General features: G+C 52.7%; 2 protein-coding genes across 6 annotated transcripts in view; both read right to left on the reverse strand.

The window, feature by feature from the left end:
- The window catches only part of Tcea3 (transcription elongation factor A3), a 43,406-nt gene extending 34,696 nt beyond the window's left edge, over nucleotides 1–8,710 (reverse strand). The window contains exons 1-4 of one of the 3 annotated variants that reach the window (XM_063235743.1): nucleotides 8,054–8,710; nucleotides 2,261–2,323; nucleotides 1,446–1,551; nucleotides 885–1,038 (exon numbers count right to left, since the gene is read on the reverse strand). In XM_063235743.1, coding sequence (XP_063091813.1) covers nucleotides 885–1,038; nucleotides 1,446–1,551; nucleotides 2,261–2,323; nucleotides 8,054–8,122 — 392 coding nt within the window. In that variant the 5' untranslated portion in view covers nucleotides 8,123–8,710. The remainder of the gene's footprint in view (nucleotides 1–884; nucleotides 1,039–1,445; nucleotides 1,552–2,260; nucleotides 2,324–8,053) is intronic. The other 2 variants (XM_063235741.1, XM_063235742.1) reach the window with 2 other exon arrangements.
- Nucleotides 8,711–10,702: 1,992 nt separating this feature from the next.
- Asap3 (ArfGAP with SH3 domain, ankyrin repeat and PH domain 3) overlaps nucleotides 10,703–23,758 on the reverse strand; it is a 37,999-nt gene continuing 24,943 nt past the window's right edge. The window contains exons 6-25 of one of the 3 annotated variants that reach the window (XM_063235736.1): nucleotides 22,993–23,104; nucleotides 22,699–22,784; nucleotides 22,223–22,298; nucleotides 21,988–22,074; nucleotides 21,755–21,870; nucleotides 20,078–20,147; nucleotides 19,642–19,729; nucleotides 18,737–18,785; nucleotides 18,467–18,657; nucleotides 18,248–18,381; nucleotides 17,946–18,040; nucleotides 17,555–17,732; nucleotides 16,586–16,671; nucleotides 16,363–16,478; nucleotides 15,576–15,643; nucleotides 15,380–15,487; nucleotides 15,153–15,267; nucleotides 13,575–13,800; nucleotides 12,981–13,071; nucleotides 10,703–12,308 (exon numbers count right to left, since the gene is read on the reverse strand). In XM_063235736.1, the coding sequence (XP_063091806.1) occupies nucleotides 12,249–12,308; nucleotides 12,981–13,071; nucleotides 13,575–13,800; nucleotides 15,153–15,267; nucleotides 15,380–15,487; nucleotides 15,576–15,643; nucleotides 16,363–16,478; nucleotides 16,586–16,671; nucleotides 17,555–17,732; nucleotides 17,946–18,040; nucleotides 18,248–18,381; nucleotides 18,467–18,657; nucleotides 18,737–18,785; nucleotides 19,642–19,729; nucleotides 20,078–20,147; nucleotides 21,755–21,870; nucleotides 21,988–22,074; nucleotides 22,223–22,298; nucleotides 22,699–22,784; nucleotides 22,993–23,104 (2,152 nt within the window). In that variant the 3' untranslated portion in view covers nucleotides 10,703–12,248. Of the gene's footprint in view, nucleotides 12,309–12,980; nucleotides 13,072–13,574; nucleotides 13,801–15,071; nucleotides 15,268–15,379; nucleotides 15,488–15,575; nucleotides 15,644–16,362; nucleotides 16,479–16,585; nucleotides 16,672–17,554; nucleotides 17,733–17,945; nucleotides 18,041–18,247; nucleotides 18,382–18,466; nucleotides 18,658–18,736; nucleotides 18,786–19,641; nucleotides 19,730–20,077; nucleotides 20,148–21,754; nucleotides 21,871–21,987; nucleotides 22,075–22,222; nucleotides 22,299–22,698; nucleotides 22,785–22,992; nucleotides 23,105–23,758 lie in introns of all 3 variants that reach the window. The other 2 variants (XM_063235735.1, XM_013153951.3) reach the window with 2 other exon arrangements.

The raw sequence follows: 23,758 nt of genomic DNA on the forward strand, positions 1-23,758 counted from the left end.
AGTCTCACTTACATCCTTCCTCACTTACATACACATCCATGAAAGCTTTAATCTACCATGATAGCTGTGGCCTTGGAGCTCTACCCAAGTCTCTTATGATTTTTGGGGACTCCCTGGCTAGAGGAGGGAAGGAGGGACAAAAGGTGGATTTGAACCAAACATCTGTTCTGTAACTCTCCACAAAGTTAGGCCCAACAAAGGTTTGAACTCTACTCTGTGTCTACGTAACTGTACGATCTTGGGAAAGTCCTTGATCCTCTGACCTTCATCTCCCGCATGGCTGAATAGGAATGCTGGGAAAAGATTTAAGCAAACATGTGTTCTTGATGGACAAATACATTCCTGGCCTCACTGGCCCTGCACCCCTGACACATAACGCAGACTGGGTTACCAGGGAATCACATTATAGCACAAACGACCCATCTGATAGAGTGCGAATACACTACAAACAGTGGAAAACCAGAGCTTTCAGCTGCCCTTGGGTTAGAGGAGCTCGCCAGTGGACATCCTTACCGGATCCCAGAAGCTTTCTCTGTGGGGGGGTCACCATGTTAGAGACATAGGGGTTCTTATCTGGGGACCCCCTCTCACTGTGATCTGTTTCCCTGCCTCTGGACTGTCACCTGGGTGACCCAGAGGACGGACCTGGGTGGTTGGTTCCAGAGAACTGTGAGAACTGCTGAGGATAAGCAAGGCCTGAGCTGCCACACTGTGTCCCTGTCTTGTGTGGCTGTCAGCTGAGCTAAAGCCCCCAGAGGGAGCACTGCTGGAGCCATAACAGCTGCCTCCTGGCTTCTGAGGCCTCAGTGAAATGACAGCCACGAAGCTGCCGACAGAGGATCTGACAAGTGTCAGTCCCCATCTGTCCATCTCAGAAAAGGTACCTGTTCTTGGGTTCTTCCTCTCGTTTCTTCCTGGGTGGGGAAAGGGCTGCTTCTGACTTCCAATTTGAACAGTCAAGTCGTTTCTCCTTCTCCTTCTTTTTCTTCTTCTTCTTTGCTTTTTCTCTTTCCTGTCTTTTGGAGGATCCTGGAGAATCTGAACACAAAAAAGCAACCTCCTCTCTCAGTTTGGCTCCTCCTGAGCAGAACCCTGCATGTCCCTGGGGAGGAGGGAGCAAAGGGCAGGGACAGGACAGCTGCATACACTCCCCCCCCCCACACACACACCTGTGTGTGCAAATGCACACGCTCACAGGGAAATAAATACCCTGGAACACACACCAACACACCTAGCTATACCAGTGTACTCACAGAGACATTCAGTATATATACAAACACACGAGCACACACGGAGTAATATACATCAGCACATGTACAGTACAGCTCGCCTGTCTTCACACATCTTCCTTGTAACACACACTGAATGCTTGCTATGAGCCAGGCAATGCCCTTCCCAACTGCTAGAGAAGAACAAAAAATGAAAAAACATGGTTCAAGTCTCACCCAGTAGCCGTTTCCAGTTTTTGATGAGGACTTTGGCCAAGGCCACCACTTCCTTGTCTGAGCAACGCTTGCGAACCCCATTAACAGCAACCCCGATCCTGGTTGTCTGCAAAAAAGCAGGATAAGGGCTGGTTTGGGAATGGACACAGGGCTGGGTGCCTTAATTGGCAAGGCCAGCCCCAGCTTGGCCACCACCTCCTCGCAACCTACTTCCAGAGTCCTTCCCTGACCCAGGGCTGGGGAATAACCCCAAACCTGGAGCTTCCCTATAACTGAGGCCCTGATCTGCCTCCCTGCATAAGGTCCAGTACCCAAGGCTCTATATTAACAGGCAACTGGTTTTGGTGGAAAGATTGGGGGTGCTGATGGCAACAGGACCTCCCTGCTTCCTGGTACTCTGGCGACTCTAAGCTCAACTCTCTATTTAGAGCAACTTGTGGCTCTACACCTTGGGTCTGTGCTCATCTTTCAGAACCAAGCATATCCATGCAGTCTAGGAGCTGTGTGGCCAATCAGGGAGGATCTGAGAGCAGGGGGACTTTTCCTTCTCCCTGGATCATGGACCTCTTGGATCCCACAGGCCAGAGCCTTGGGAACTGGGCAGGTATGCGGGGACAGCAAATCCGGCTTTCCCAGATCCAAGGCTCCCCAAGCCCAGAAAGCACCCTGCCCTCACCTCTGCCCTCATGTCAACACCTTAAGATGCCCCTCCCTTCCCAGGACCCCCCTGGGGAATTTCAGGCGCCACACTGACCGGACTCCCCCCATGGCCCTTCCCTCCCCTAAGAGGTGCTGTCCCGGGGGCTCCCCCACACCTGAAGCAGCTGGATGGACATTGGACAGCTGTTCAGCTTCTTCAGAAGGTCCAGGGCCCCTTCCTGTGGGAGGTCACAAGGTAAGAACTGTGGGCTTAGAGGAGAGGGCAGAGGATACAGATGGACATGTGGACAAAGGAGAGATGCAGGGCAGAAACAAGGCGAGATAAGGAAAAATTGGGGCACAGACAAGCTCTCTAACTTCATGCCCACCACTCAGTTGAGCCAGTCCAGCCCTGACTCCTCACCCTGGCTCCTGCCTTTGCTTCTATTCTGCCTACTACCAGTGTGCCCTCCTGCCCAGAACTGCCCCCCATATGACTCGCTTTCTGCCTTACTCTTGCTGCCTGTGTGTCTGTAGCCTCCTGTCCACCTGTCCCACTTGAAGGCGAGCACTCTGGGTATTTTGGAGACAGATGTTACTGTTGTCTGGGCTGCCTTTCAGCTTGCTGGCTCAAGTGATCCTCCTGTAGCTGAGACTATAGATCCATACTTCTATGCCTGGGTATTGTGAGTTTTAAACCCCTTACCAGTCCAATTAGTTAAATATAGGATGACCAAAAATTGCATATTTTTTAATAATTTTATAAGATTATAGTGGGAAATATAAAAATGGCAGTTTTATTAAATGCATTCAAGGGGGCTGGGGATTTAGCTCAGTGGCATAAGCGCCTTCTTTGCAAGTGTGCAGTCGTGAGTTTGATCCCTGGTACCGATAAAAACGAAAAATACAAAAAAAAAAATGCATTCAATACAAGAATTGACTGGTTGAAATGACACCTGCCCAGGGAAAGATTGAGATAGTATGTGCTTCCGGAGGAACACCAGGATAAACCGCCAAAGGGCTAAATAGCTTCATCAAGGCATAATGGATATACGATAAACTCTACATTTTGCACTGTATGGTTTGATGAACTTTGCCATATGTATAAATCCAATCAAGATAAGAGCACAGACATCATCTCCATGGGTCTCGCTGGGCCCTTTTCTTTTCTTTTCTTTCTTTCTTTTTTTTTTTTTTTTTTTGTCTTTTTCATTTTTATCGGTACCAGGGATCGAACTCATGACTGCCTGCTTGCCAGGCAGGTGCTTATGCCGCTGAGCTAAACCCCCAGCTCCTCGATGGGCCCTTTTGTAACCTGTCCCTCCTGCTACCTCCAGCCTCCAGCAACCACCACTTTGCTTTCTGTCACTGTAAGCAATCTTGCATTTTTAAAGATTGTGTATAAAAAGTAGAGCACAGTCACTTTTCTCCTGGTTGCTTTCACTGGCTTAATTATTCTGCGATTCATCCATGTCGCCTCAGAGGTCAGCAGTTCTTTTTCATCAAGTAAGTCTCCATTGTATATATGCTCTATAATTTATTTCTCCATTCATCTATGAATGGGATCTTTCAGGTGGCTTCCAATTTGGGGCTGCTCCGACCAGGAACATTCGTGCTCAAGTCTTTGTGTGGACGATACTTTCCACTCCTTTTAGGAAAAGAGAACTGTTGTATTTCTGAGGCCTAAGAGCTCCACCTAGAGCCCAGCGCTCCCTGAGTGAATGAATCAAGAAGGCTGGCGGCAGAAGGTAAGGAAAATCTGGATGGCATCCCCCACACACACCGCAGCCCATTTTAGCCCGTCTCTTTATTTCACTCTTTTGCTAGAATCCAGCCCTTTTGCTTCTCAGTCTTTTGACAAAGATGAAATATAATGTTCAGAAGCCTGCCCAGGTCTCCTGTCCCGACACCAGCTCCTTAGGGAGCACCAGCTGACTGTATCCTGTACATCCCTTGCGTGGTTGCAGCTGCCAACTTGCTTCTGGACTGTGGCCCATGAGCTGCCCTCCGGCAGTCCTTAGCCTCCCTTAGAACTTCAGTTCCGTGTGTTTTCAGAGATGTGACCAGCAGATGTACATGTGTGCAAACTTGGGACGTAGAACTACACATGAAACATTCATTAAAAGTTTACGCAAACATGGCACACACCTGTACACACAGCGCTTTTGCTTGGGGCGAGGGACTCACAAGTTTGAGTCCAGCTGGTGCAATTTAGTGATTTAATGAGACCTTGTCTCAAAATAAGGAGGGGAGGGGATATAGCTTAATATGAAGTCCCTGCGTTCAACTTCTGGTACAGAGAAAGGGAGAGAGACTTAAGTCTTACTATGTATATGTGTGGGACTCCATTCTAAATATTTTACCTGCATTGAACCATTACAATGACTCCACAAGTTAGGTCCTAACCCCCTTTCCCATTTTTACAGAATTATTCTGTTTTTACAGAAAAAGATTCCAAGAAACAGTTTAAATAATTTGCCTCAGGTTACACACTTTGTAAGTGCCTAAGGTTACACACTTTGTAAGCCAAGCTGGATCTGAACTCAGGCTTCCTGGCTCAAACCGCTGTACAAATTGTGTGGGTATGAACATAGACCTGACTATATGTGCTTGATCATGGAAGAGCAGCAGGGACCACAGTGATCATGTGCTTGGTCCATATTTGACAGTCTTCTTATTTTTGTCTTTTTTTTCAGACAAGGTCTTGCTATGCAGTTCAGGTTGGCCTTGGGCTCACTTTGTAGCCCAGGCTGGTCTTGAACTTGCAAAGATCCTTCTACCTCAGACTCTTGAGTGCTGGGATTACAGGACTTTGCTACCACACCTGGCTTGACAGTTGGTTCTTAAGGAAAAAAGTCCATGAGTATTTGTCAATGTTTGCAATGTAAATACTCTTCCCGTGGCTAATTTCAAGTTAGCAACATGCCATCGTTGAACAGAAGAAGGTATTGGGAAGGACTGTGCAGTACTGTATCATCATATAGTACTTTCACCCCTAGATTTAATGGAAGTAAATTATCTCTAGACCACAGCTGAGAGTAAAAGGCAGTAGAATAATCAGGAGGTGATGATGATTTTGGACTATTCATTGCTTTTGTTTTTTTCATGTAATTAGCCAATAATTTAATTTTTCATAATGGCTGTGTTTAACAAGCAGCTTGCAAAATTCCTAAAAATTCCCAGTGTTGAGCCATTTCCAACTCACAAATGAGTGCATATCTCTGCATAACAGGGTCATACAGGGACAAAACAGCCATGAGCCTGGTTTGTGGCTGGCTTCAGAAGGCCATGTGCAAATGTTGCACACGGGTGTGTCTCCACCGGTGGGTGAGGAGCAGTAACTCTGGTCCAGGTGCAGAGCTTGGATCTGCAGCCCAAGGCCCTACTGTCTATTTGTCCCCATGGGACGTTGCCAGCAGCATGTCTAGGTGGGTAAATGTAGCTGTTTGCCAAGGCTGTGGCTCCACCTATCTGGATGTGGCTGTGTTGTGTGTAAACATGTGTGGTTGCTTTTGTGTATCTTTCTGTACTTACAATGGTCAGTACGTGTCACACAATGGTATCTGATGTGCCAGCCTAAGCAGCTTCGTCTCACATGCAGTTAGGCTCCTTATCACTTGCTTACTGGTCTGTAGGAAGCTGCTCCAGGTAGTACATGCTCACAGCGTCTGACAAAGCCCTAAGTCACTGGGACATCAGCACTGGCAGAACTGCCCGCCCTGAGCTGCAACGTGGAGGGGCTGTCTCATTACAGGAAGTGCTTCTTTTGCCTCCCTGCACTGGGCAGGCCCGCTTTCACGCCCACAGCAGCTCCACCTTCCTTGTCCAGATGCCCGGAGCTCTGTTTCCACCCAGATGCTGCCAAGAGTCCAGGCGCAGATGTGGCTGTTGATTGGCTCTGTGCAGCAGGGATCCTAAGAGCAGTCTTATGCTTTTGCAGGAGACAGCTCCGGGCACTTCCACTGGAACCCATCTACGGGATGCTGTTCTCCCTTCCCATTTCACAGAAGAGGAAACAGGCCCAAAGAAGGAGAGCAGCGGGCTTGGCTAGGGCTGCAAGAGGAGCAAAGAGAAGCCTCAAACAGCTCCTTTCCTGAGCTTCCCTCACCCCATCTCGAGCTCCTGGGATGGAGTGGGACATCAGAAAGGCACTGGGCTGAGATAATCTGTCTCCCTGCAGTGGAATTCTGCCCAGGATACTGGTGGGAAAGTGCTCCCCATGGCTTGAGATTCAGTTTAAGGGGAATTTTGGTGCAGTCTGGAACCTGGGCATGAAAAGGGGCAAGGACTGAGAGTTTAAGGGAGAAGCTTCCTGAACTCTGCAGGTGGGTGCTGTGCCTTTCTGAGTTTCACCTGCCTGTGCAATGCCAGCTGTCATTCACTGGTTCTTACCAGGTACCCGCCAAGCCTGCTGAATCCTACCTCATCTCCTGGCTGCCTGCAGAGTACCCCTGTCTTCTCAGAAGTGGAGAAACTGAGGCTCTGGACTTTGTATGAACTCATCTCATTGCTGCCCAGTGTCTACTCCAGAGCCCCCTGACACCATGGTTCCAGTGACCCCTTCCTCTGATTTCATCATTCATGTCAGCTCTAGATCCTCCTGTAATGTCCCTCCCTTCTCCAAGTTCCTAAGTTCATTGAATGTACTGTTAGTTACTTTCCTCTTTGCTCAGACAAAATGCCCAACACCCAAAATTAAAGGACGAAAGGTTTATTTGGCTCACAGTTTGTAGAGGTTTCATTTCATAGTCAGCTAGCCCCAAGCCAGGGTAGGGTGGCAGAGAGGCATTGCAGAGGAGAAACATTTCATGGTGGACAGAAAGTAGCAAAGCAAACATGGGATAGGACAGGTCTCTTTCTGTCACTTATATTGTATACAGGCCACTGGGATTAGGGCTGTGCCAAACCAACCAGTGGACTGATTTAGTAACTTCACACTCCCACCACCACACACTCACATTCAGCCACCTCTGAAAAAGTCTCACCTATGCTCCAGTAAGGCTTTGAGGGGACATCTAGACACAAGCTATAACATACTGAAAAAGCGAATCCCGATGCAGGACAGGCAGTGGGCAGAGGAGGACTGGAGGCAGGTTAACCTAAAGGGCATGTCCAACCCAGTCCTCCCCCTTCTCTTCCCTTTCAGCATAAAACTACATGCTTGGGGACCCCTGACCATGTTTGCCTAGGTCAGGGACCTGGCAGCCTGCAGCCTAAGGCAAAGATCAAAGAAGGGAAGGATCAAACATTAACTTTCCTTGGACCTGCGCTGAGCTGCGCTGCGGGGACTGAGACCCTCGGACAGAGCAATGCGCTGCCGTCTTCTCAGTTCTCTGCCGCGCACCTCCCCCAGGCCCCAGGCCCAGGCCTCCGCAGGCCTCATGCCCCCACCAGCCTGCACCTGTTAGGCCTCCCCCGCCTGCCCAGGCCCCACTCAGCAGCCAAGAAAAAAGTTGCAAACAGAACCGCTCCTGGCACGCAGGCTGTGGAGCCCTGGGACCCGCCGCCCCTTTGCTCCCCTCCCGCAGAGCCACTCCTCTCGGGAGAAGCGCGGGCCTGCACCCCTTCTCACACGCTTCCCTGCTCCTTCCTTCCCGGGACACCAAGGGTTTGCTCCTCCAGCCCCCCCTTCCCGAGGTGGAGGGGAAGACTTTGCACAGGCAGCGAGTCTCGAGACTCCGAAAGTCGTTTCCTACATTCAAGTCTCTTCCAAGGCCCCGCACAGGCTGCACAGGGTTGAACGCTACCTACTATCCAGAGGGAAGCGCAAGGTCCCCCAACACCCCGGACCATGCACACGTCCACCCCGAGGTGTCGGGCAAGTGCTCCCCCGGGGCCTTTCGTCCCGCACCAGCGCGCCTCCCTCTGTTCCCCGCGCCCCGCACTTGCCCCAGGGCGCCCCTACTCGCCCCGCGCTGTGCCGGGGGGGGGGGGGGGGCGTGGGCTCGATCCAAACTCCGCAGCCTCACCGTGTTCCTTCTAGCCACCATCTTCTCCAGCTTTCGGGCGATCCTCAGCAGCTCCTCTTCCTGGCCCATGTTGGCTCGCGACGCCCGGCGGGACGAGGGGCACAGGGCAGCGGCCGCGCCTCGGTGCAGCAAGGTGAAGGGCGCGCAACTGCGCGAGCCCCAGACACTCCCCCACCCCACCCCCACAGCGCGCCCGCCCGGCGGGGGCGGGGCTGTGCCCTCTCCCCCCAACCTCGGGGCTGGGAGGGGTGTCGAGAACTAAATATAGACTTCAAGGACTCGGCCAGGCAAAGATTGCCCGCGCCGGCCGCCTGTGGGGGCCCTTCCGTTCCAGGGAAGTCGGGAGCTGGAGGGAGAGCTGAGGAAGGGGGCTCTCCGGCGCGCGAGGAGCCCCTTGTCCTGGCCACAGGTGGCAGTCGTGCCCCACGGGGCGTCCGAGGAATTTCTGGGCTCCAGTGTTGCAGCTAGGAGTGGGAAGGCCCCGCTGCGTGCTTGGGCCCAAGTGGAGACGACTTGGTGCGCTGGAACCTTGCTTGGTGCTGCTAATCATTGCGTCTAGCTCTGTGCTAAGTTAGGCTCACGCCTTCGTGCCTGCGGCCTGGGCATGCGCATGCAAGCAGCTGTTCTGGTCTGTTTACTTCTTACGGTGAGGTTTTGTTTCCACTGATCCCAGGGCCATACCTGAGTGGTGGAGAGCTTGGATTCTTAAGGACACCTAGGTGAGAAATACTTATGAGGTGTGCAGAGATAACTCATATTTCCTCAGGGTCAGGCTGGTGCCCCTTAGGGTTGGGTTGGGAAGAGTAATTTTGGGTAGAGGGGAGGAAGAAATACTGTGCTCACCTTTCCAGCTGGGCACAGTCCTCCGTTCATGTGGAAGGTCCTTCCCAGGCACCCCTACCCCGACCCCCACCCCACACTCCTGGCTCCCTTCCTTAACAAGTGAGTTTAGTGGGCAAATAATGTCCTTCCTGGGAGCCGCTCAGGGTCCCGGAGGAAAGGCAGGAAAAGTGGTCCAGAGTGTGCAGGCTGGGGAGCTGTGTTGTGGGGTGTCTGGTTAAAACTCCTTTCTCAGAGAATTCAGGGATAGTACTGTTTTCCACTGCTGCGTGTGTGACTAGTGACAAGGTGGGTCATGTCATTCATTCAACGAACATCTGAGCAAGACCGATCTAGTCCCAATAAACTGGGCAAAGGAAGCCTTAAACAACAGGGATAGCAGTCAACTCTGGGTAGTGGGGACACAGCCTGCACAGTTAGAAATGATCATCTCTGAAGAAAGGACATTTTTTGGGGAGGGCATACAGCTCAGTGGCATAATCATCTGCCTGGCAAGCACAAGGTCCTGAGTTTGATTCCCCGTATCAAAAATAAATAAAAATGTAAAGAAAGGGCTAGGGATTTAGCTCAGTGGCATAAGCGCCTGCCTGGCAAGCATGAGGTGATGAGTTCGATCCCCAGTACAGCAAAAAAAAAAAAAAAAAAAAAAAAGGTGAAGAAGTGTTCACAGGGCAGGAAGAAACATTCATTCGATATACATTTACTGAGCAACTACTGTGTGCCAGGAGTTTTAGCCCTGGGTATCCAGAGAGGAACAAAACAGTGGCTCAGTGCTAGAGTACTAGCCCAGCAAACAGTCTTCCACCCATGCAGTCACCTCTCTGAGGTGTGTGATATCAAAGCAGCCCAGACTCCTACATCACTGGAGCTAGAAGGACCTAAGAAAACATCAGGTCTTACCCCTTTCATCATACAAACCGGAAGACAAGATCAAAGTGGGCGTGACCCACCTCAGGGACACAATTCTGGACTTTTGTGACACCTTGGTACCCACATATTCCACCACCTGCCTGCCTCAGAGGTCACTTGCAAACAATTCCTGGACACGCCTCTGACAGTTCCCCACAGCTCTTTACAAGCCCAGGAGCAGGCAGGGATAATCAACAAGAGATCGGAGTTGGTGTGTGTAGGGGGGGGAGTACCCCACTTCTCTCACCTCGGCGGGACAACATGGAGATTTAGGTGCCCCACAAGCTCGTCCTTATTGCCTGCCGTGTCACCCCACATTAACTAACGCATCCTTTATTGCTCTGCTTCTTCTTGACACTCTGACCATACTTCCTGGGATCCTCCCATAAATAAACTACTTACCCTCAAACAAATCATTATCTTGGGGGCAATCAACAGAGATGGTGGCAGGGACGGTGGCCAAGCCAAACACTCCAGGTCGCCAAGCATCTCATCCAGTGTTCTTTCCTTCATGACCTCAGCAGTGCTGACATTTTGAACTGGATAGCTCAGTGCCGTGGGGCTGAACTGTTGCTGGGTTTGGGGATGGTTTGAATGTGTCCCCCAAGGCTTCCTGTGCTGGAAGCTTGGTTCCCAGGGTTGAGAGGCGGTAGAAACTTAAAGGGGAGAAGGATTACTGAAAGGTAATTACACCACCTTGGAAGGGACTAACACTGATGTCCTGGAGTATGTAGGTTCTGGCAAGAATGGGTTGGTACTGAGCAGGCTGCCCTGGCTCCTTCTGCACGCTGCTGGTTCCCTTTCCGTTTCTTTGTCGTGCTGTGATTGAGCCGAGGGGGCCTAGGCCAGGACGGTCCTAGGTTTAGACCTTCAAACAGCATGAGGACAGCATGATAGCAGTTATCAGCCAAATAAACCTCTTTTATTTCAGAAGGTACCAGCTCTGCTACTTCACTGCAGCAACACAGAACCAACGAAGACAGGGATAGTGTAGGATGCTTAAAGCATCCCTGGCTGTGTCCACTAGGGGCCAGTAGCAGCCTCCGGTTGGGTACTATTTTCTGTTGTGCCAAATGTCCCCCAAGGCAAAACTGTTCCTGGTTGTACCACAATCACAGCTCCACACCAGCTCCACATTGTCTCTCTTGCCAATTCAGAAGAAGAATTCCAAGCCACAAGATTCCTTCCCTTTCCCTTTAACTCCTCAGATCCCATAGATGAAGCCAATGGAATTTACCGCCCCCCAAATTCTTTATTATGATAAGTGAAAGAACGAGTTTGAGATGAACAAAACCAGATGCTGGGGGCGCAGAAGGCGATCCTGTTTCTGAGTGACCATGGACCAGGATCAACGGTTCAGACTCCTGGCCACACTGCCGCACTGGCCCTGATGCTCTATGGTACCCTGCGTGGCCTGGCCCAGCCCAGCACCCAGCAGCTGCAGAGTATTGACCTTAGAGGTCGTTGATGGTCAGGGAGCGCCTCTCTCCTACTCGGGGCTGAGCTCTGAGGGAAATCCCTAACCCAGGGAAACAGAATGTGAAAGCTTTGCTCTGTCACTCACCTCTCTCTTTTTATGGCCACTCACTCCCCCAGACTGGAAGACTCCTGAACTGACCAAGAGAAAGAAGTAGGGATCCACAACCCAGGTCACTCCTGTTGGTCCTGCTACCTCAAGGAGACACGGAAATGTAGGTGAGTAGACTGCACTTCCTGGCTGGGGAGATCCTGAGTCCAGACTCCAAGGAGGGCTGTACTGCCCTGCAAGGGCATTCAGAATGTTTATTTAGTAGCCAGTACAGCAATAGGCATTGGCCAACTGGAACAAAAATGGGCTGCAGACAACTAATGGTCAGACAGGAACCAGCTGAGTATATAGGTCCTGCCCCTGAGCCCAGAACTAGCGTCCAGAATATAGTTCTGCGTGTTCTTGTATCAATTCTTGAAACCAGCTTCCCAGCAGGGGCCACAGCTGCAAGATCCTTGCTTTATGTGCGTGGCATCCACAATGCCTGGTGCAGGCCTGGACAGAGCTGGAATTCAGTAAAAGGCTGCTAGACCAAGAAGAGGCTGAGATACCCAGTCTGGAAGAGAATGATGCAGGAGAGTATGTCCTGCTGCAGCCTCTGACTAAAGGGAGAAACGCAGTCCTGGTCTGCTGCGGGACTGAGGGTTCGGTGGCTGAAGCCAGCTCAGGGCTCAGATCCAGATACAAGGCTGCCCGGCCCTGGGGGCAATGAGATAGAAGAGAAGAACCACTGTCAGTCCCCAGTGCAGGCCCAGTGTCCTTGACAGCAGCATGGTCCACAGCAGAAGAAGGCTATGAAGGTCAGAGAGACCAAGACCCAAGGGAACAGATGCCTCGGCTCCTGCTTCTGTGGGCTCAGGTCCCAGCTCTGTATGTTGGGGTCCAGCATGGGTCAGCAGGGAGCAAGTCTTACAAAAGTTACAAAGAACTTGCTGGAAGAATGCCAGTTTTTGAGCCATCTCCTTCAGGAAAGCCAACCTGGGGAAACAAGGATAAAACCAACACTTTCTCAGCACCTATTATGTACCCTCAATTCACATCTGTCCCCGCATGGGGACAGATACTCCCATCCTACAGATGATGCTTAAAAGAGGCAAAGCCACTTACCCTAGGTTTCCTCACTCATCAAGCCTGAGCTCTTAGTATCACACATGCCACAAGCAGTATCAGCTAAAGGGCTGGTGATGGATACATGGGCAACGGTGGAAGGAGGGTGTGGACACAGATGTGTACTGGTGCTTGTCTTTAATAGACTGATAATGGCTCTTCAGAGGAGGTGGCTCCTGCCCCTGGCCTCCCCGTTCCACAGATCACCTAGCACCAATAATCAGTGCCATCCCTGAGGAATGCCTGGGGCATCCGAACAGCAGAGGCTGCCTTGCACAGGCTGGGATCCATGCCCCTTTGCAGGTGCAGTTACACATGTGCCTCGGACACAGCACTGTTCATCCACCCATCACCTCTGTTGTCCCTCAAGCCCCTGGGCTCAGGCAGGAAGAAGGCACACTAGAGGGTACTGGCCAAATGGTGGTCATCTGGGCCCATGTATTTGTGCATCCATCTTGGGGAGAAGTCTCCCAGCCCACTATACCTATCTTTGACAGCTCCACACCCCGTCCCTGGCCCTGAAGCCAGTCTCTGGGCTCCTACCGGCATGTTCCTTCTGGGCAGAGGCTGTCGGGCTGAGGGACCATCTTCCAGGCTCCGAGCCCCCCGCCGATAGGAGCGAGTGCTCTCCGAGCTGGAAGGCATGGAAAGGTCAATGTCACCCTAGTGCCCAGAGTCGCTCAAAATGGGGAGATTGGGCTCACGTGAACAGCAAGCTGGGGGACTTAGGACAGGAGGGCAGAGTCCACAAGACCCTGCGGCTGGGCACACCACACGTCCAAGAGGGTTTTAGGGCTTTGGAGGCAGCTCCAAGTCCAGCTCTCCCAAATCCCAGAGAGAAAGGGTGTCCAGGGAGGGCTCTAGAGGGCTGGAAGCTGAGCTGCAGTTGTGGACACAAGCTACACAGGAGGGCTAAGCCTTCTCTTTTCCATCCTCAGCAGCCAGGGTCCCAGGGCAGACTTGGGAGCAGGCCGGGGAAGGGGAAAGGGCCCAACATCCTCCACCCAAAATCCGGGTTCTCGGCCCACAGGAATGTGGCCTACTCTTGGAGCAGGTACTATTAGAACCAGGGAAACAAATGGATGCCCAGAGAGGTCAGGAAACCTGGCCAGGTCACACAGCTGGGCCCTCACCCACCTGAACCTGACGGGGGGGTACATATCCGCAGGGATAGTACCAGATGTCAGGCCAGCTCGGGAGGTGCTTGGGGGCTCCCGGAGGCCCTCTTCAGAGCTGGGAAGGGCTTGGCTGGGTCCTCCAGGTTCCACAGGGCTTGTGAGGCTAGAGGAGGACGATGCTGGGCTGCCCAAACTCTCAGAGGCTTCAGGGGGCTCGGAACTCAGGCTGGAGGCTTCAGAACGATCTGGAAGTGGAAATGATTAAAGCCGGTTTTTATAATTTCCTCTGCTCCATAGCAAAGCACTGGGCCTCTAGGCTCTATCATGCTTCTGTCCACCCGCCTTGTCCATCTGCCTCTCCAGCTGTCCCCTCCAATGGCAGGGTACACACACTGGCTCGCTGTTCCATTTTCTCGTGACCTCAGCTCTCCCAGCCAGCCTGCCCCTCCGTACAGCACAGGTTCTATCCACCCCGCTCTCTTCCCAAGCCCTTCTAATCCACCCCAATACCAACAGGACCTGTTCCCTCCCCTAACCCTTGGAACAAGCCTGCTCTCCCTAATGAGCAGGAAGTTCCTGAGCAGAGGGCCAGGCTCGGTGTGAGGCACTGGAGAAACAGCAGTCACCAGTCAAATCCCTCTCCTTTGGGGATACATGTTGGCTATGGCAGTGAGCCTTACACTATTAATCAACTGCATGCCAGATTTTCTTTTTCAATACTGGGACTCAAACCAGGGCCATAGCACATACTAGACGTGTATACCACCACTGAGTTGTGCCCTCACCCCGAATTCCAGTGTTTACCTCCTCACTAGACCTAGCCCTGGCCCCAAAGGGCCAGGATAGCAGATGCTCCATAAGCGTGTGTGTGTGTGTGTGTGTGTGTGTGTGTGTGTGTGTGTGTGTTGAGACAGGATCCACTCTGTAGTCCAGGCCAGGCTTGAACTCATATGTAGCTCAGACTGGTCTCAAATTCATGGTGGTCCTCCTGCCCCAGCCTCCCAAGTGCTGGGATGACAGGCATGTACTACCACATCCAGCCTTCCATAAACTCTTGTCTCTCTTTTTATTAAGCAAAATGAGGAATGTGGAATAAGAGCTGGGTCACTTGGAATAAGATGGACCTGGGTGGCTGGGGATTTGGCTCAGCAGCATAAGCGCCTGCCCGGCAAGTGCAAGGTCCTGAGTTTGATTCCCAGCACCAAAAAAAAAAAAAAAAAGATTGACCTGCGGTTTGAATCCCACATCAGAAGCTGATTAGCTATGGGACCTTGAGTACACTGCTTACTTAACATCTCTGTTCCTTTACCTTTAAGGGAGGATGGACCCCCACTTGCCAGTTTCTGTGAGGGTGGTACGGACTACACCCTCTACACCCTACACTGTATTCAAAACTGTCTGACCATGTTGTTGTGAGAATTAAATTAATATGCAGGGTGGTGGGGTACTTTTGGTTCAGTGCCCCAGCACATAGTAGGCCCTCAAAAATGATAGGCATTTTTCTGGGCAACTCTACCTCCACTGACATGGCCCGCACGCCCTTGGACCACCGTCCGAGAAGAGGCTTTGACTGGCAAGGGTGGGGGGCAGTCCTCACTCTGGCTCTGCAGGGTGGCTGGTCCCAGGCTGCCGATGGTCTCATAGGTCTTGTTGCTGATGTCCAGCCTCCCACTGGTCCAGCGGGCTTGGGCTGGGGGCTTCAGAGGGCAGGGCTGTGGGGCAAGGACAGCCTGGTTTCCCCAGCTCAGCCTGCCCTCCCCGCACCAGGCCAGCGTGGCTTTCCCTCTGGCACCTTAGGCCTGCAGGACAGGGTCAGGGTCCCACCTTCTCTTCCTCGTCTTCCTCGCTGTCAGAGCCAGGCTCCATGGAGATGCCCCAGGAGTAGTCCAAGTGCAGTGGGAAGGTGAGGGTCCCCGCCTGCGCCTGCTCCAGCTGCCAGAAATAGAGGCTTTCCAGGTCAGAGGTCGGGGCTCAGTGGGGAGAGGAAGGGTCCGAGGACAGCCGCTTCCCGTGGACTCACCAGCTCCTCACACTCCTTGTGCTGCTTCTTCCTGACTATGTCCAGAGCCGTCTCTCCTGCCTCATTCACTGTGAGGGGACAAAGCCAGCGGCCATTGTCACAGTGGAGGAAACATAACAGCTTAGAGATTAAGATGGGCCTCTGGAATCGGTCTGTCTAGGTTTCAATACTAGCTCTGCCTGTATCCTGGATATGTAACCTTGAGTAACTTATTTAACCTTAACTGTCTCATCTGTAAAATTAATGATACAGTGGTACCTCGCTTCATAAACTTAGTTCTGGTCACAAATCAAATTGGATGAGAACCAAATTTCCCTTTAAGGTCAACACTGCACCTAACCATTGAATTTGATTTGGTTCTCATCCAATTCAGCTTGCGACCAGAATGGCAGAAAGAATTAAAGTCATGAACCAAGGTGCCACTGTATTCGAAACTGTCTGACCAGGTTGTTGTGAGAATTAAATTAATATGCATAAATCACTTGGCACATTAGCAGGCATCTTTTAAAAGAGTGGCTACTGCAATCAGGATTATGCGGATTCAGCTAGTACTATCAGAAGCATTATTTTATTTAATCATTCTAGCAGGCTAACTAGGTCCAAGGCAATCACTCCCATTTTACTGATGAGAAAGTTGAGGTTCCACAGAGGAATGACACATGGGCAGTCAGAAGCAAGCCTGTCTGTAAAGCCATGCTTGTTATCAGTGCCCTCCATCCAAGAAGCAGGCAGGAAGCCCCACCCAAGGGCAGTGGGCATCAAATCTGATGAGGGCGCTCAGCCACACCTGTGCCCACTGAGGCTCTCCCTTTCAGCAGCAGCTTGAGGCAGTCGAGTTGGCCATGGAGTGCGGCATAGTGCAGGGCGGTGTTTCCATTGGCTGCCTTGGCATCCAGGTGGCCACTGGGGGAGGAAGCACGGGGGGGGGCAGATGAACGGGGGAAAGGGAGACAGGGGGAAAGGAGGAGGGATGGCATGAGGAGCGCAGCAGGCGGCAGGCAGGTTCTTACCCGTTCTGGATGATGAAGTCTACCAGGGGCAGGGACACCTGGTTGGCGACTCTGATGGCCAAGTGCAGGGCCAGCTCTCCAGGTGCCTGAATACACATCCACACCTGAGTTTCTCGGGGTCACCTGCCCCCACCCACCTGATGCTGCCCTCTCAAACTTTGGCAGCCGGAACATCTCCAGATAAGCTGCCAGAAGCCCAGAGACGAAACTGAAGGGGCAGAGCCTCCCGACTGGGGAGAGGCGGCAGGGCAGGAATTCCCTCACCGTTTCAGACCTCGGTTCTCCCTCTTCTGCCCCCTCCCAAAGGAGATTCCCACACTTCATCTCAGCACTGAATTCGCACCCTGGCCTCCAAGGCCTCAGGACCAATCACAGAGCTGTTCTCTGTCATTCTGACCTCACCCACATGGGGTTCCCTCACTGCTCACTGGACAGCCCAGCAAGATAGCAGACAGGCAGCTCAAAGATACTCATTTTTTTTTTTTTTGGTGGGGGTGATCTGGGGATTAGCCATACCTCTCAGACACACCCCCAGCCCATGACATCCTGTTTTTTATGTCCAGTCAGCAACTCCTGATTTATTCTGTCCAGTCTCTCTGCTATTTTTTCTCTTTGCTCACATGATGCTTATTACTGGAACAGCCAATCCAATGGTCCTCCCTGCTCTAATCTGACCTGCCCTCATCTACTTGCAAGCTATCCAACCCAGTAAGAGCCATTATTTGTCCATTTTACAGATGAGGAAATGAAACTCAGAAAGGAAGCTGCCCTGGACTGATTGCACAGCTGGAAAAAAATACACAGTCAGGGTCAGGTCTGCTTGACTGAAGCTGGGCTCGTTCCCATTTCGCCCTCTGATGAGTGAGATTTGAGCAGATGGCAGAGATGGGGCACAGGGGAGTAAGAGCTGGTCTTGAAGCGTATGAGTGAGCAGAATGGTTACAAGTGGCCCTTGGCAAGGGTTCTCACCTGCCCATCAGGCCCTGGCAGTGGCTGTCCAAAGTCCTGCCCACTGGCAAAGGCCTCCAGCACAGACAGGAGATCCCTGTTGGAAATGGCTGCCTGGAGTTTCTGGGGCTCCCATGAAGACCGGCGGGCAAACTTGTGTTCTACATACTTGGCCACAATGTAGTCCCTGCGGGTGCTCCTACCAAGATAAGCAAGTTCTCAGGAAGGGCCGTTTCCACCCAGCCGACCCTGGAACCGTCCCACGGGGGACACAGTGTCCCATTCGCCCAGAATGACGTCTTGGAGACTTTCAAATATGAGGCTCCCCTCTCCCCAAACTTCTGATCTTGGATCCCTCTTAAGCCCCGGGACCTGGAAGGCAGATTCTTTCCAACCCCCGAAATCTCCGTACATGTCACTCTCTGCAGAGGGCTTAGGGCCACCGTGAGAGGGCAGCTGGGCCTCCATGACCTCATTGAAGCGCGTGTTTCCGATGTTCAAGGCCAGCTGGTGTCACAGGAGAGTGTGCATGTGGATAAAACCCTGTGATTAGGACTGCGCTCAAGAGTCAACTGCACCTTCCGAGGTTGCATCTCTCAGGGCCACCCCCCTCCTTCGGATCCTGCCCACCTCGGCCTAGCCCCGCCCCCGCCCCCGCCCCCCGCCAGCTCCCTGGGAGCCAGTGCCCAAGCCCCGCCTCCGGGCTGCCCTCACCAACAACTCTGAGGGGCCCAGCAGGTCCAAGGTGAGGGACTGCATGCGCGAGAAGCGCACGCCCAGCTCGCGGTGGACTCCGGAGCACTGGATGCAGGTGAGCACGCCCAGGTTGGTGCTGAGCCACGTCGGGTCTGCAGAGGAGCGCAGCTGGAGCGCACAGGCGGGACCCCCTCCCCCGCGCCCGCCCGCGCCCGCCGGGCCCCGCCCACCGCCGACCTGCAGCCCCGCAGTCGCAGCACTGGCCGTTCCCCGGCCTGCTCTTCACCTCCGCGATGAGCAGCTTCGTGAGGTCCTGGGGCTCCCCGTCCAGGCCGGGGCCTGTCCCGGATCCGGGGCCGCCACCAGGCTCGCCGAGGAAAGCGCTGCTCAGTGCTTCGTCCTTGCTGTTCTGCAGCACCGACACCCACCTGCACACACAGAGGGAGCAGGTGGGCACAGCCGGGCCCCACGGCTCCCTGCCCTGCCCACCGGCGGCTGGGCACTCACGCCTCACACTCGTGCTCATCCTCCGCCTGGAAGTGGTAGGTCCTGTTGTCTGCCAGAGAGAAGAGGCCTTCAGCCACAGAAACCCCGCAGCCTTAACCGCTGCCTTCAGGCGGGTTCTGTCCCTGCTCCAGCACCGCGCCGGCGCCAGGGTGTCCCCGGAACCTGCTGTCACAGCCCCACAGGTGCCTGCACCTCCTGGTCTCCCTGCTTCCCACTTCTCCCAGAACAGAGCCTCAAACAGCTCCCAGGCTCTGCACACCACAACTGGACAGCCCCTGCCCGGGCTGGCTCTCTGCTGGGGAAACAAGGGCCAGGCCTTCAGGAGACCTTACCTCCCACCGTTCCCCACGCAAAGCCGAACTGGCAGGATGCACTGGCCGGCTCCCGTGCCTTCCCATCGTGCCAACCTGTCTCCCTAGCTGCCCCCATCTCTACACTCTCGGGGTCCTTCCTGACTCCCCACAGTGGGGCAGGCCTTCCTTGGGGTTCTCTGTACCTCTCTTCTGGACACTCCACCCAACAGACCTGGGTCCCCCTTATACCCCTGCTGGAGTGGCTCCCACAGGGCGAGATCCAGGTCTTTCTCAGCCTGCACCTACCTCACAGAGGCCTGGCCCCAAAGGCTCCAGAGGATAAGAAGTGAAAAATTTAAAGGAATGATAATTTCAAAGCCAGATTACTGAAGCCATTAAAATACACTTTACGTAATCATAACATATAATGTGGAAAGAGGCTGCCATTTAATTCCACTGTGAGGGAAGATGGAAGCCTTTAAAACATGTCCAGGCCCCGCTGAGTCCCAGCCTGGGTGGAAGTGGAAACAGCTCCCTAACAGCCTCTGGGGAGTGGACATTGCCCTTGGAAGAGCCCTGGGCAGCTGTGAGGACTAGGCAGGAACTACTCACGGGTCACCAGGTCGAAGCATTTCTTCTCCTCAGGGTTTGGTCTCACTTGGCATGTGAGCAGGGTCAGCTTCACTGGGGGTCGGTTTATCTGGGGGAATTGGGGTGGGGTGTATGTTACCTTTGGGCTCCATTTCTCAATATGTTTTTTGTTGTTATTTTAATTTTTTGGGTAGCAGGAACTGAACTCAGGACTTTGTGCTTGCCAGGCAGGCACTTGTGCTGCTGAGCTGTATCCCCAGCCCTCCCAATATGTTAAATGGGCATCATAATCCTGTTCCAGTTAATATTGGTCTCTCTCAGCACCTCAAGGGTTGGGGTTCTGGATCCCACGCTTCCTCCCACAAAGGGTCTCCAGTGCCCTGGATCCAACTACAGCGGCCAATCTTAGAGGGAGGGCTTGACATTTGTCCATTCCGAACAACAGGAGAGGCCTCACCGTGCTGTGCGAGATGGTCAGGCAGCCATACTTGACCCCACACTTCCTTTTCTGCCAGACTCTCCGAATCCTGAGGCCCAGAGAAATAGAAAGACAGTGACCTAGAGCTCGTCCCTAACTCCCCTATAGAGAACAGAGCGTCGACCCCACCCTTCTCCTCAAGACCCCACACATCTCACCTCTTCCTTCCCCAGTGCCTGAACCCCTCTCTCTGAGGCCACTTTCTGAGACAATCACGGGCCTTCCCTCAGGAAATTCCCAGTGTGATGGAAAAACAGCCCCATTCTCTGGAAATCCTTATTCTAAAGGGGATGGTATAATTTTGTCCCCCAAGAGCTTCTATCCTGATGAAGGAGACTCGGCTTGAAATGTTAGGGAGATCCCAGTCTGAGAGGACGAACAGGCTCTTGACCAAAACAGATAAATTATAGCTAAACAAGATAAATATCAAGACCCCCCCCCCAGTAAAAGCAAACCCACTATCTGACTCTGGTTAACACTTCTCTCATAAGAGTTAAAATATTCAGCTGGATGTGATGGCACACAACTCTAATCCTAGCACTTTGGGATGCTGAGACAGCAGGATTCAAAGTTTGAGCCTGATCTGGACAATTAGGCCCTATCTCAAAAATTACAAAATAAAAACCAGCTTGGGGATCTAGCTCAGTGTGAAGGCCTTGGGTTTCATCTCCAGTACTACAAAAAGTAAATTAAATAAAGAGTTAAATATTCATCCTTTTCCTCTCACAGTTATTCTCTCCAAAAAACTGATCAGTAAGTAGAAACATGAATATATTCCTAAGTGCTTGTTACGGTTTAGATCTAAAACAGCCACCAAGTCTCATGTGTGCAGAGGTGGGGCTTGAGGATGGTGACTGGATCACAAGATTGACACAAGCAATCTGATGCCCATTCTTGGGAAATATCAGAAACACAGAAGGTGGACCTCGTTGAAGGGGTGGGTCATGGGCTAGGGCTTGGGGACGTACTGGTCCCTGGTCCCTTTCCCTTTCCCCTTCCTGGCTTCCCTGAGGTGAGCAGCTCAGCTCCACTCTGCCCATCCTCTGTGATTTTTTTGCCTTCCCTCAAGCTCACAGGCACAGAATCAGTAGCCTATGGACTGAACCCTGTGAGACCCTGAACTAAGATAAATCTTTCCTCTAAAATTGTTTTTCTCAGGTGTTTGGTCACAGTAAGGAAGCGCTAACAGCCTTTTTTTTTTTTTTTTTTTTTTGTCTTTTTCCTTTTTATCGGTACCGGGGATCAAACTCACCACTGCCTGCTTGCAAGGCAGGCGCTTATGCCGCTGAGCTAAATCCCCAGCCCCCACTAACAGCCTTTTTAAGATTTTCCTTTTTTCCTTTCCCCCACCAGGGAGCAGGACCCAGTCAACATTTTCACATTAAGGCCTATTTGGTATACATGGCTGGTAGGGATTAGTAAGTGCTCAGTAACTCTTGGCTGCTGCTGCTCTTAAAGAACAACTGGTGGCCTTTAGCAGAAGCACACATGCCCAAGTGTCCTTAGGTGATTTTGCATTGCCATAGTGGCAGGAACCCTGGAACCTTCAGGGTCTACATGATTGATAAAAACAGTCCCTCCGGGCAGCTTCTCTAACCCGGTCATTTTCTAGCTGTGTGCTTTGGGCAAGTTAACTGAGTTCTCCAAGGTACTCACCCATCACTTTTCTTGTAGAGAAAGCCCACCTTCTCTGTCCCAAACTGCTTGTTGCCTTGGTGCTGGTGGATGCTGTAGCCACCCCCGGAGTTCTTCCGCCTCAGGTGTTCCTGCCCCTAGACACGCAAAGGATGCCTTGGGCTGGGAGGGAGCACCCCATGCTGGGGGCCTCCCTGTCTCCCTTCTCCTGGCCCTGGGGGAGGGCGTCCTCTACAGAAGATTCAGGGCCTCACCTCTCTGTTTTCGAGCTGCAGTGACCCTCGAAGGGAATCCCGGAGCTGGGTCAGCTTCTGTAGCTCCTCTTCCTGGGCTTGACGCAGCTATGGACAGAGGACAGGACCCTGTGGCCAGTCAGCAGATGTGTGGGGCCAGTGCCTGACTCTACAGGTAGGAGAGTACTGCCATACCCACAGATTTTCCCGAAGGACAGGGGCCTGACCCCCTGCCCAAGGGAGAGGCCAGACTTACTGCATGTACCGAGGCTGCCAGCTTCTCGATGAAGGGAGACAGGCTCTGAGCTGCCTTCCAGCCATCTTGGAAAAAGCTAAGAGGGATCAGAGGCCAAAAGAGGATCCAGAGAGAGATGGAAATAAAGATGAAGCCACAAGTGCAGGAGAAGGTGCTCTGAGGACCACAGGGCACCCAGGGGCATATGGTCTGATGGGCACTCCGAGGCAGGAGTGTTTGAGTTCAGATCCCACTTACTAACTGTGCAAGCTTGGTAAGTGGGCCTCGGTTTTCTCATCTGTAAATGGGAGTAATAACTGTTACCTGCCACTGGGAGGGAACTGGGGGACTGAGGAAAATCGTGTGTAAAGTCCTTAGTGCTTGACATGTGGGCACTTGGTAGAAATGAACTGTGACAATGTTGTTGCTGCCAGTCCCTGGAGAGGTGCCTTGTTCTGCCACTCTAAGGGCTCGGAGTGGGACAAGGAGACACCTACTTGTGCTGGGCATGGAAGAACTTGATGAGGCTCTGGAGGAAGTCGGGACCTTGCTTCATCTGACTCTCCCCAGCTTTAAGCAGGTACTAAAGGAAGGCAAGGCAAGATGTATGATGAAACCTCAAGCTGGACCCTGGGGACAAGGCTGTGGGCCACACCGCAGGCTAATTTTCTTGGCCGTAGCTGATGTTTGGTGACATCTCACAGGCCACATGGCCAGGACCTGAGCTGAGCCTGGACTGGGCCCCTTAGGACTCAGGAAAGGGCGACACTTCTCCCACAGGACACCTTCACCTCACACATGTGCAGCTGGAAGATGCGTCGCTCTCGCTGTGTGTCCTGGGCTGCCTCCCCAGGGAATCCGCCTGTCACCCTGGCCCGTTCCCGCTCCTTCTCCAGCCTGGCCCTGGGTGACACGGGAAAAGAGGTCAGAGAGCTCTCCCCAGCCCTTCTCCCGCCCAGCATCCTTCCATCCTCTTGGCTAAGGATGCACATTGTGGGGACCACACAGTACACAAGCCCTCTCCTGCCAGCTATGGGAGGGCGTGGAAAACTCAGGGGGTCCAGTGAGTGATGGGAGAAGAAAGCTGCGAACTAAGTCACAAGAGAGTGTTAAATGGGTCTCATCTAGGCTGCGATGTCTGTGTAGATTGGAGAGGCCTGAAGGGTTAGCATGGAGGAGGCCACAGTTAGGCAGGAAGATGGGGCCTGGGTGTCAGCTCATGGTGGGAGAGACTAGGGACCATGCAGAGAGGGACAGGGCCAAGGAGGGTGCTGGCTGAGGCCTACAGGAGCCAGATCCCTCCGGCCCAGGCTTTTTTTTTTAAACAATGGAAGGGCTTGAGGGTAGGGTATGACAGGCTCAGATAAAGGCCAGGTGGGACTTAGATGACTAATTTTGATTAGCTGCAAGGGATTAGGATTCCATAGATTAGAGGACTTCCACATGCTTTCATTCTTCTGAGTCTGCTGAGTTTCCCATTTAAGCCTTTGTTCTGGGCTGGGGGTACGGCCAGTGGTAGCACATTTACCTACCATCACAAGGCTTAGTTTTGATTCC

Source organism: Cavia porcellus, unplaced genomic scaffold (genome assembly GCF_034190915.1).
Source record: "Cavia porcellus strain 051 isolate PalLab524CR breed Dunkin Hartley unplaced genomic scaffold, mCavPor4.1 scaffold_25, whole genome shotgun sequence".
Classification (NCBI taxonomy): domain Eukaryota; kingdom Metazoa; phylum Chordata; class Mammalia; order Rodentia; family Caviidae; genus Cavia; species Cavia porcellus.